We start from the raw sequence: 12,505 nt of genomic DNA, 5'->3' as shown, positions 1-12,505 counted from the left end.
TCGTCGTAAAAATTAAAAAAGCCGAAATAGTTAGAAGCATTTCAAGCTTGCAGGTGTAAATATAAGACAAAAAGTCAGCGCCAGCACTTCCTGCCTCCAGAGTAAGTAACAGAACAAGATGGAGAAACTGTCAGCATTTTTCAGGGTAACATGGTCAGTGTAACGTTCACTCTATATAGAGATAAATGCAGGAAAAGAAGATTACGAAATTGCACGGCTTTTATTGATCAAAACTGCGTCCATTTAAAAAATCATCAGGCAAGAAGTACATATCATATTCGCGTGAGTAGCAAGGGAAAACATCTTGAAGATAAGACACAGAAGCAGCAATCTATACTTTGACCTTAAAATAAGGCAAGAGCATCTTTAAAAAAAAGTTTACATAAGTCGTTGTAATGTGATGTAATTGGGACCTATATAGAGCGCTTTTCGATTGAGTGTCGAAAAACTAACACCAAAGTAACCGCAACGGCTGATAAGAGCAAAGGAGGAAATAACATGAAGCCAATGACAAGCAAGGAAACTTTCTGAGGTGCAAGAAAACATGACTGAGCAGGTCGAGATCGTTTGAGTTTTGCATCGTATTGGTTGAGAGAATGCCGCAAGTTTTTATACCAATCTTATAGGGCGTAGAGAAGGGAGACTTCTGAATGCAATTTTCCGGATTGTTTTCGACACTCATTTAAAAATTGCGCTGTTGCATGATACCCGAGCGGCATGTGGGAAAAGGGAACATGATGTGTAGGTGTGTATCACGTGTTTATAGTCTCTTTCGCAGCCATCGTTTAGATCTTGTTGCTGAGGAAGAGAACACGTTGCTTGACGAGACTACACTACGGCTGCTAAGGAAACTAGACGTGTTTATGACAATCAAAAATGATTAAGCCTTCTAGATCTGGTCGAAATTCCGTAACCATTTTGAAGAAAGGTCTACTATGGAACCATCAAGATCAAAATTTCTAAGTAATTTGTAAATATTAACAACCATAGAAATAGCTTGTGTTCTCGAATTTTGCCTTAACCCTCCTCTAGGACTCGTCAAGTTTGTCCTTTTCCTCCAAGCATAACCTTCTGTTGGCGAGAAAAGACGGTAAACATACACCTCAAGGGCGTAGACAAAGGACGGGGGGTCTGCACAAGCATATTCCTGGCTTTTAGGGGGTATGCCAGGATGTTGTATTGGTTTAAAAATGATCGGTTCTTGAATAGAGGCAGAAAAATTTCACCACGAGAGTGCCTCCCCCTTGGCTACAACCCTCTTGCACCTTTTGCAAACGGCTATCGATTTTCTACTAGACTATGAAATTTAACTGATTTTGAACTAAAGTTTTAAAAGATGCAAAATTAAAAAGCTGATACCATTATGACGGCAAGTTTGTATGAAACTGAATCATTGTGTAAAATCATGCATGGACCATCAACCTCCATTAGAACCTGCACGCTGGGCCCCGAACTTTGCACTTGCACATAAGGGGCATAAATGACTTGGAAATGACCATAGTATATGTCAATAACTGGCGTGGAATAGCAAAAATCCAATTCCACACACATATGTTTCCAAACAGAGCCACTCGCGCGTAAAATAAGCTTTCTTATTATAACGTGACGACAGAAGGTCGCTAGATTTTAGTGACTTTAAACTCGCTGTACATTATTCAATAAATGTCCCTAAGGATCGCGCCAATAAAAAAAGAGCGACAAAGCATAAACATCTACAAGTCTATATCCATGTCTGAAGAATCATTTTCATCATCGTCATCATCTTCTCCATCACCTGAAACGCTATCACTGGGACCCGTCCCGTAAAATGTCAGCTTCCATTCTAAAAACACCCCTGAACTAATTCTACCAGATTCTGGGTTTAATCCTGGAACAAACTCCTCTTGAAAACCATTATTGACTTGCACTCGCTGAGATCCAGTCTCTTCCGTTGTAACCTGAACTCGCTGTCCCTGATAATCAGTATCCGTTCGTTTTGTCTCGGACGCCTTCGTTTGATCCTCAGGCTCATTCGTGTAAATATAACGATCGTATCCGTAAACTTGATCATTCTCGTCGTTACCTACATCCTCGTTACTGAGTGTCTTTTTCGAGGCTCTGTCTATTTGGTAGTTATTATCTTGTGACGTTTCTTCCGGTGTTTCGAATGCAGCGACAAAAGCACCGGGGTTTTCATTCATACCCACCCCCTTTTGGAAATCCTCCGGAAGAAAGGTACCGAACATCCCGGGCTCATAATCTCCCCATGTGTCTGCCTCCATATTGCCAGGCACTTTAAAGCAAATGATAAAATTAATTAGGCGTTCATAAGGACACCAGTTTCATTTGTATGTGTAAAGTGAACGTCCAATTCAAAGAAATACGTGAATCTAAGAGACCAGTCCGGGGGAGGGCTCTGAGTGTCACGATAAAATTTACCTGGTCCACCTTTAAGGCACTGAAATGTTCTTATGACACCCCCCCCCCCCCTCTTGTTGGCAGTTAATTGGTGGTCAACTTTCTATAGTTCCTGGAGCGACTCATCCCTCCTCAGTTCCCCTTGGAAATTATGTGATCCCCTAAAACTCCTTCCCCCCCCCCCCCCGCCGCCCCGGGTGATAAATAATGATCCTAATGAATAAATAATAGTCCCTAAATAGAAAATAATGAAAGTCAAAAAATTGATCCTAGAATGTCCCAAAATACGATGTTACTCATTGCTGGGAATTTTCTTTTCTAGAACGGGCCTTGGCACTATCATTTACTTTTCAATATACGCTCTTTATTCTAGATTAGTTTTCGTCCACTCTTACCAGTTGTCTTATATATTGCTGAATCGTCTTTTACCAAATAAGAAAGATAGCATCTACCATTTCACGAATTTCTGCATTTGTTACTTATACTAACCGTTATTTTTTTCATCTTTCACTTCTGCATGCACAGTTGCTTTCCCTTTCCTACCTTCCGTACCCTCCGTACCCTTTGAACTGTCTGGTTTTTCCGGTGTGTGAATTTTGTGTTTCTTGACCCCCTCGGGGTAAGGTGCATCCCAAGTGGCGCCTTTGTCTTGAACAACTTTCCCTCCACCTTTGTTTGCCTCCAGCTCTTGAGTTTTCTTTTCGTCATCGATAACCTTTGCGTTTGTGATCAACATAAGATATCATTAACAAATGATCAATGTATGTAAGAGTTCATCCTCTTGCATCCAATCCCATCTGGACGCGTTATGCTATTAGAACTCAGGGTATTTTTTTTTGGGTGGGACACTAGGCGAATTTGCAGAAACTTCTTTGACCTACCTCCTCCTCTAAATCCTCCACGTCCGCTTCCTGTTTACTGGTATCGTGTTGGAGATATCCATTTACGTCTACGCCCTTGTTTAAGGTAGCGATGTTATCGGTTACATTCATCACCCATACTCCTTTAGGATTCTCTCCCCAGTTGTGCACGGTCATGAAAGTCCAATCATGGAGGCCGTTCTTTGAATCGTCGTAACGCCGAGTCGACAGCATTTCGTTCCTAGTCCCGCTCGGCGAGAAAAGATCGATGCTAACGTCACCACGCCGCCGGTGTTGAAAGCTGACGGTCAGAGTCACGTGTTCCAACTTGTTAATTTCTTTGTCGGTACCGTCACAAGCTATTGTGTCGATGGTGATAGATAAAGTTCCACCAGCGGGAATTTCTCTATAAGAAGATTTGTTACGGACTGATCGACAGATCTCTTCGATTTCAAACTTAAATGATGCAGAACGTTGTAAATATCCCACAGCCCATTAAAGGATCTTCGCAGCAGTCAATTTATCTTGAAATATTGGCGTAGGGCTTGCAAGTCCCCTCCAAGTTGAGTATAGTTTCATTACAGTAGTGCAAATACTTCTAGGTCGCTTTATGTTGGAAAAACCCGAACACAGCTTAGCAACAAAGAGGAACCTCTGAGATCAAAACTCTAAATTCAGACCTTGTTAGTTACGATAGATCAGTTTTTTCTTCAAACCATTCATATTGAATAGATCATTGACGTAATTATATATTCATAAAACTACAATTCATCAGCGTGTCCTTCATTTTGCTTCATATCAAACATTCGACAGTTCTTCGATTTAAATTCCAATCCAAACTCTTAAAAAATTAACATAGAATACATTTTTTCAAATCTTACTTACTGTTGCGTCTGACTGGAAGGTCCGTGACATGTTCTTTGGGGAGGAGCATTCTTCCATGTTTTCGCTCTTCTTACCATGGCAGCGGCGTCTAACCTCCCAAAGCCAAACTTGTGATTAAAATGGTAACCAGCACCATTTTTCATCCAGCCTTCGTCAACAGGGCTCGTTACCTGAGCTGTTTCAACCACAAGATGCTGGACATCTCGCCATGAAAGGTTTGGGCTGAAAAGAGATCAACATATAGTCAAGCGCGAAACAGATCTGGAGTCTTTTCTAGCAGCTTGTCATTGCCGACTGCGAGAGAGAAACCCGTAAATCAAAGGCGAAGCAATTCCTAAAAGTCTGCTTGAACCATAGATGAACGTGCTGTTTGAGCTGATGTTCTTTTGTGGCTGTTTATTTTTTATGATTGTTTGTCTGTTCGATTGTTTGTTTTGTTTGACGTAAGGGGAACAAACGAAAAGGCACAAATGCACGATACAATTGTAATCTTGACTCTTCATCAGCAGTCCTCGTAGTCATGCAAACATACTTCGCTTGTAAAACGAGGGCAAACATTCCTGCAGCCAGAGGCGCGGCGGATGATGTGCCTTTAAACTCTTCTGTGCACTTATGATGCAAATCTGTTGTTACCTGAGACAAAATTAAAAAGAAGAGAACATTTTACAAGAGGAAAGGAATGCTCCTCTCACTAATGTATCGGTGTGTAAACCTCTTAAAGACCCAGTTACCTCATTATAATATCAGTTGGCGAAACGGAATTCCATCAAGTGCCTTGATTCCAACAGATGTTTCAAGCAATTAAACCAGCTCTCCCGCGCGTAAAAAATTCACCGTTTTCACCGCTCACGTGTTCTTTGTATTTAGCCATTCAAAACTTCATACCGTATGGGGAAGAGCAAGTCCCAACATATCTTTCTAAGGATTATTGATGACAAACCAAGAAATGACCTCTATCCCAATTGTCTTTAGCTCAAAATAACAGCTACACGTGTAACCGTTTTCTGATCTAATCTATGACACAGTCTAAAGACCAACAAGCAGCCTGATAGCCTTACCATTTTGTTTTCCTCCTTCTCTCTGTGAGAGCCTCCATTAAAAGTGACAGCCAGCGTGGAGGAGCACAACTCTGTGTAGTAGGCGGAGAGACCATGATCACCGATACACCCAACCGATATGGTATATATGCTGGTAGTGTAGCCATCACAGTTGCAGTCGTCATCTGTAAGACCTCCATTGCCGGTCGCCCAAACGTAGATGTTACCTTTACCGCCACGACCCTGAGAATTATAATAGATTAAAGAACTTCAGAGATTTAAAATGCCCTTTTAGAGTGGTTAAGTGTTCATTACAATCACAGATTTATATACCGCACAATTTTAAGTGTTAGCTTACAAAATGTGGTATGAAATCTAAGCAAAATCTGAGAATAAACTCTATTTTAAAAAATGTTTTCTCCCTTCAGTAAGTCAGTGATAAGGAACCAAAAATCTCCCGAGCGGGCGACTAATGACTTTTGTTAAACTTTTTTTTTTCATTTGGTCGATTGATATTAGCATTTCCCATCTTCCTTTCCATTTTGAGATCGAGTTATTGTTACAAATCGAAATGATTTTTAAAGCATTTAAATTAAAATTAATGTTTGAATTAAAATTCCTAAGGCCTGAGTCACGAACCATTATTATGGCAAATACTTACTAGTAAGTACGCATATTTGAACAATTTCCGTCCTTTATGATTAATTGTAATAGAGTCTCTCGGTTTGGACAAGCTTTATAGGCGTCACTTAATGAATAATTATTTTTCCCCTTAGCTTTTTACACGTAGTACTTTGATTTGAAAATTATCAACTCCTTCTCTATCTGGAGTACTTCTATCCCATATAGATTTAGTGTAAGATGTTAAATAGTTCTTATGTTGTATTTCCAAGGGTGCAGCTTAACGCGGGGATCAAGCTCCTCTTTGACATAACCTACTTGGAATTTTTTCATTGATAACGCTGTTTAAATGAATAAATAATTTGCCTTAAGAGCTCCCTGCATAAGCGCCTCTTGTGCAAGTTTTCCAGGTTTGCCAAATGTTTTTCCATCATCTTTGGGCCCCCAACAGTTACTGTAGATGTCGATGTATTCAGACTGGAAACTCAATGAACTTCCTTCCAACACATCTGTAGCCTGACCATCTAGCATCCGCACACCTAGGACACAATACAGTGAAAATTGTCCTTGTCAAATTATTGATACCGTGTCAAACACTTTTTTTTGTGGTAGACGCGGTGGCCAAGCGAAAGCGCAATGGACTCGAAAGGTCTGGGTTTGAGACCTCACCGGGTCATTATACTGTTTTTTGGGAGGGATATTTCCACTCGCAGTGGCATTCTCCAAGAGTATTACTGGGTACGAGGAACTGACGAAATGTTGAGGTGTAACGTGCGATGATCTAGCATCTTATCTAGGGGAGAGGGAGGGGTTAATACTCTTATACGCTTCATGCAGAAGGAACCTAGATGAGCTACTGAAAATATTTTTAATTGTTTTTTTATCATACGGACTTTCAATATTAGTTTGCTATAGTAGGCAAACACCCAAGAGGTAACATGCACCTCTTGACAACTTCAAATTACGAGAAAATCATGGAGTATATTTTGTATATTTACCTCCGATATTAGCATCGTAAGCTACACCCACTCCACATACACTGTTGTTAGCGACCGCTGCCACCTCTCCAGCACACCGTGTACCGTGACTAAGATTGTAGAGAAAACAAACGTGAAAAGAAACATGCCATTTTTCATGGTCCAAAAATACTTAATCAAAATTAATCAATATCACGTATAAGCGTAACCAGGGGAAAGGGTTACGCGTAACCTTCCCTATTTGTCAAAAATGATCGATTGATTACGAAATCATTACCTGGCAAGCTTCCAAATGGCACTTATAAGTTAGTTTATATATCTCTCTCCCTCTCCATTCTATAAATATATTGAATATGCTCTACAGTCCTATACTCCCAGCTCATGACTTTTATCAGACACTCCCGTCGACAATAGACTCCTTTCACTACTATAGCACGGGGGTGTTTTTGTCTGAGAAATAGCGTAGAGAGCTAGCGCCCGACCTTAGGAAATTTTTAAATTCTTCTATCTTCTATCTATGAAGTGTGTAGCCAGTAATTCTGGTGGAGTAAAAGGACTTCTCAGGTGATCTGCTCGTTTATTTCTTCGAATAAAAAAATTTCCACAACCTGAAGAAATTGTCAATGTTAACCTTTTGACCTCCAAGAGGGATCATGATCTAATTTCTCCGAACAAAATCACCCCTGAATCAAACATTAAGGTTACGATAGTAAAGGAATTGATCACCAACTAAAGAAGCTCTTGATTGTTAAACAAATTCTCCTTGTCAGCACCTTAGGAAACGTATAGAGAGCAGTATGGAGAATGTGCATACTGATGTCAGGGTATAAGGAGTAAATAAAACGAATGCAACACGATCTACGGTTGCGGTCCTCTTGGTGGAGAGGCTCTATGTCAGTTTTTGTGATCGAGCTATGAGGATCGCGTGAGTTACATACCAGTTATCAGGGTCGCTGTCTCTTGGCTTTGGATCAGCATCCATGTCGTTAAAATCATAACTTGCCTTTTGGTCCTGTGTCAAGGTAGGGTCATACAATCACATATTAGTTGTGATGTGTTCACTCAGTGCAGTCAAGAAAGATGGATAAAATTATAAACAAGATCAATCTCCCGGAGAGGCCTGATATATTCTTATGGAAACCATTCGTAAGTTGTGAATATCTCTCTCTTTCGTAGGTCCCTCGTCTATTTGTTTTTATTTCTTCTTGCCCAAAACATTTAGGAAACACACGTTTTCCCTTAGAGACCGGATTACTCGAGTTTAAAGGCAAACTTAAAATGGATTTCCTTAAAAAAGGACCTTTATAACGTTTTAGTATAAGGGTTTGATCCTGTTTTGAAAAGAGCAAAGTTGTTGCACGTACACAGCTGGACTTGTATTCGCAAAATAAATCGTTTAGGCGCATTCTCACTACTTTGTGGATAATTTTGGACTTAATACCCTCTTCCTTATTTTCCAGCCGTTATATATCCTTCATCTTTCGTTCAACACCACTAATATCAGACTGATATTTTTGACTTACAAAGTTATCTCTAAGATCTGGATGAGTATGGTCAACTCCATCATCAAGAATACTAATGACCACTCCTCTTCCCGTGATCCCTTGCCGCCAAACAGGCATCACATCAAGATCGACACCAGCCGGGCCAGTGGATTGTCCTTGATTTAACTATATACAGAAAAATGTGCAAAGTACGATACAAATTTTTCATTTTTATGGAGGTCTTTTAATTGTTGTTGTAACAAATAATCTTTGGACATAAGAGTTTCTAGCTTAGTTCTGTATCTACAGACCTCTTAGCCTACAATCCACCGTTTAATCTATCTTACTTTATATTTAACAGATCAAAGTTTTAACTGGCTCAATCAAATCGTTAACTGAACTGAACTCCACGAAAAATTGCTTATGAATAAATTTCTTCCAGCGAACAAGAATATACTTACAAGATACCACTGGTCTCTAAACTTAGGATCAGATGGGATTCCATCCTTTCTAGATCTTACTAAAATATGTTGGTGTTCTGCCCAAACAACCTGGAAGATTCAAGGATCACTCTTTTAATAAGATCGTTTGCCACGTGCCATATAATTACTGATGTATACAAGAGATCCAAGATCCATTTATCGTGGGTGTGGAACAAACAAGATCTGAGTTCCAGTGAGGGTTTGAGTCCAAATAAGTTACGATTTTCATTCAGTTGATTTGTCAACTGACCTATGGAAGCTTGTGCTATAACATAAGCCATTTTTTCACTAGGAGTTACAAAAGGGCGCCGAGCACCTTTAGTCTTACTTCGAGTGCAAATACCAAACGAATTCATCTTGGGTATGGAAATATAACAACAACATGATGATTCAAGTTGTGCTTACTTCATCTTCAGATAGCAGTAGCTTGGTTTTTTCGTGCACATCACGCTTGTGTCTTAAGCCTTTGCCTTCGTGTTTAAAATGATAATATCCTGTGAGAGAGCCAACCTAGTATGAAATTACAAAAATAAATATGTATAATAGAGAGATTATTTAAATTGTGCTCTAATTTTCTTCAGAGATTCATACCTTAAGATCAAGTTTGGTAATCAAGATATCTGGGTTTGGCACATCGTAAATTACTTGAATTAAATTGAGTTTTTCCCATGAGAATATCAATTGAAATTTTTTTGGTTTTCCTTATGTTTTCCGTTGGTTTTTAAAAGGTCTTTTAGATGCCGTGACTTCCCTCGAATGTGAAGGGAAAAGCCATAGATCTCACCCCCAAATTATGCATGTTTTCATCTAAGCCAAACAATTTAACGGCCACAGTACATGCATGAATCTCTATTCCAAACAATATTCAGCAGTCATGATTTGACTATGCACGACTTTGAACTTGAGAACTGAATCGAAGAAATGCTGACAAACAGTGATGAGCTTTTCAAGCCTTCGTAGCACTCGAGAGCTACCGTATATGCCACTTGCATCTACGGCAACTTATTTCACCATGACCATAAGAAGGCAACTGAAAGGAAACTTTCATTAAAAATTGTGATCAGATTCCTCCACGGGAAGAAGAACCCTCTAAAATTTTCCGTTGCATCAAAGTGTGGCTTCGTAGCTCAAATTTTCCTTTTCTGCAATTGCCAAAATTGTAGCTCATCAGCAAGTATCATTGCTTTACTTGTGATAAGAATCTGAGGTACTGATAAAACTATAGCAATTTGGAATTAGTCTAAGTATTTAAATATACCCACATGCTAATTAGCATGGCATTTTTTTCCCAATTTGTTTATGATTTTTTTGAAGTAGAAAATCAGTCATTAGTACAAACAAAAATAACATAGTTTGTTTATCTAGTGGATGCAACAGAGGCATTCTAAGGATGAAGAACGTTGCAGAATTAATATCAATGATTACTGTAGCGAAAATTGGACGACTCATTTTGAACAAGTCTGGTTGCTTTCTTAAGTGAATCTTCCAGTGCAAAATTGTGCTGAGTAAATTTTTAAGACTTAATTACGTACTTCTCAATATTCAGTCTACATTGTAAAGTAGAAGTCAACAATTAAGAAAACATGACTGGTGATCAATTAAGAAAACCAACTGTTGATTTATAAGTGGCATGGCGCTTTTGAAATAAAGATTTTAAGAATATGTCTTAAATTCCACAGAAATCGAAGCAAAGCGAGACATCTTACTGGAAATGATCTTAAAAAGTCCATAATCACAGTTTCTAGTTTCAAAAAAGGAATCTTAATGACAAAATCCACTCTTAGTAACCGAATGCCACCGGGAGAAATTATTGACGTTTGAACTCAAAGCTTAGAACACCCGCAGAATAATATAAAGAAAAACTCGAGTTTACCTACCTGGCCGTAGTTTATAAAACCATGTTTCTTAGCAATCCTGTCTGCGACTTTAATCTCCGCGGGATCGAGTTTGAGCGCCCAGGAGTTCGTGAACATTAACTCTCCATTGTCGTTTTTTAGCGCATCTTCAAACTTGTGAAGTTCTTCCCATTCTCTTCGCGTCAGCTTTGGCGTCGTGTCAAAGATTCTTCTTCCTCTTTTCCGCGATTTCTTAGCAGGTTTTCCAAGTAAGATGGCGATTTCTGAAGCGAGGATTAACAACGTGATGTAAACACGCCATCGCACTGGTTTCATTTTTTACTTCCAGCGAAATTGTTAGAGAAATCGAGGCCCAATTTTGTTGAATAAATTCATGACCATGGCCATCTACTTACGCAGTCTGATGCACGGTGTATGTCATGGTGGATAGCAGGTTGTGGGTTGTCTTGAGAAAAACGCTTGGGTGAACCTCAGCTCTTTGGCTTATCCATGCAGGAAATAATCACCGCTACAAAAATCACACTCAGCAGCAGACTTACCGTAAATATATTGTGATATTGGTCATCGGCACGATTTTTGTGAGAGCGCGCTGGGCGAAAGAATAGCAGATGAGGAGAAATTTCAGTGCTTATTGATGTTAAGCTCCTACTTATCTTTGATTTAAGATCGTTTGACATTTTCACCGTATCCATTTGTATTTAGTCACTTTGTTACATGACAGTAATTATACCGAAAGTGAAGACAAAGTTAGGTTCCCCCTTAATTGATCGTTGTTCAGTTCCCTAAGACCGGCAAAATACCCAAAATTATGGAAAGAATAAATGAAGAACCAGCAAGCTTTTAAATCTTTCAGTTTAAACATTAAAATTCTATCTTCTGTCAGTCACGGTAAGGAATAATAAAAAACTTTAATTTATTTAGTTCTGACACACCTCCGTCACCGCGGCTACAGTTCAGGTTCGTTACTTTTCATTTGTATTTCACCCGGTACATGGACACACACAAGCTTAGCCTAAGGGCCAGTTATTGAAACAAAGTTTAGCCGTTGTTTAACCGCGCCCTAAACAAACCTCAATTTAGCTTGACCTTTCATACGAACATTGATTATTTTGGAACACTGTCGAAAGCTAACTAACATTTGTTTCAAATAAACGTCCTTCCACTGTTAGTAATGACTTTGAATATATGAAATCATATGTGCATTGTGGATTAAAATAATTAGATGAATATGAAGGCAATATGAACATGAACATGATGAACACTACTTCAGCAGTAATGGAAATAAATTCAGGCCTGTACGGGATTTGAACCCATGACCTTTGCGATACTGGTGCAATGCTCTACCAACTTAGCAAACTACCCAACTGGGAGCTGGTCATTATGTTCAACTCTCTTATAGAGAATCAGCCCTCTTATAGAGAAAATCTAAGGCCCACTGTTTGCGTAAAATCATGGTTGGGCTTGACTTCGTACTTCCTCGAATCGGGAAGAAGTTTGGCTCAAAATATAAGAATAATTAGCAAAGAATAAAGAACTACGAAAACGCTAAAAACTAAGCTAAGAAAAAGAAAGAAAACCACGAACAAAGACAATTACGGAATTATATGTAATCCTGGCGCCTACAAAGTTATTGTTGTTGTCGCATGACGTATGCGACCTGGTGTCACTCTTTGTCGATAACTCCAAACGAAACTGGTAATCTTGCTCGCAATTAATAGTCATTGTGTTCGTTTATCTAAGGCGCTACACTTAGTATTTCAACAAGGACGATAACCCGTAGGCAACTTGTCCTGTCTCTTCTCGGTACTGGTAAGCAGGGGACGTCAAAGAACCCATGCACTTCTCGCAAAGAATAGGAAACGTAGTTCCTGGCGTTGTGGTCTCGCGTTGTCATTGTTTACACAGG

The 12,505-nt window shown here is 39.3% G+C and overlaps 1 protein-coding gene across 2 annotated transcripts; it reads right to left on the bottom strand.

Moving 5' to 3' along the window:
- Positions 1-218: 218 nt before the first annotated feature.
- LOC131792784 (PC3-like endoprotease variant B) lies at positions 219-10,927 on the bottom strand. Of its 2 annotated transcripts, none has more exons than XM_059110185.2 (13): positions 10,621-10,927; positions 9,149-9,253; positions 8,723-8,812; positions 8,301-8,447; positions 7,716-7,789; positions 6,799-6,887; positions 6,167-6,339; positions 5,201-5,422; positions 4,675-4,775; positions 4,143-4,364; positions 3,279-3,663; positions 2,887-3,112; positions 219-2,272 (listed from the first exon to the last, which is right to left on the bottom strand). In XM_059110185.2, the coding sequence occupies exons 1-13, from the start codon at positions 10,912-10,914 to the stop codon at positions 1,713-1,715; spliced, it is 2,688 nt and encodes an 895-aa protein (XP_058966168.2). In that variant the 5' UTR covers positions 10,915-10,927; the 3' UTR covers positions 219-1,712. The 2 variants fall into 2 exon arrangements, with proteins under 2 accessions (XP_058966168.2, XP_058966169.2); XM_059110186.2 differs by having other exon boundaries at positions 2,941-3,112.
- Positions 10,928-12,505: the final 1,578 nt, after the last annotated feature.

This window comes from Pocillopora verrucosa, chromosome 9, assembly GCF_036669915.1.
Source record: "Pocillopora verrucosa isolate sample1 chromosome 9, ASM3666991v2, whole genome shotgun sequence".
NCBI classification, from domain to species: domain Eukaryota; kingdom Metazoa; phylum Cnidaria; class Anthozoa; order Scleractinia; family Pocilloporidae; genus Pocillopora; species Pocillopora verrucosa.
This window is presented reverse-complemented; position numbering and strand designations above follow the sequence as displayed.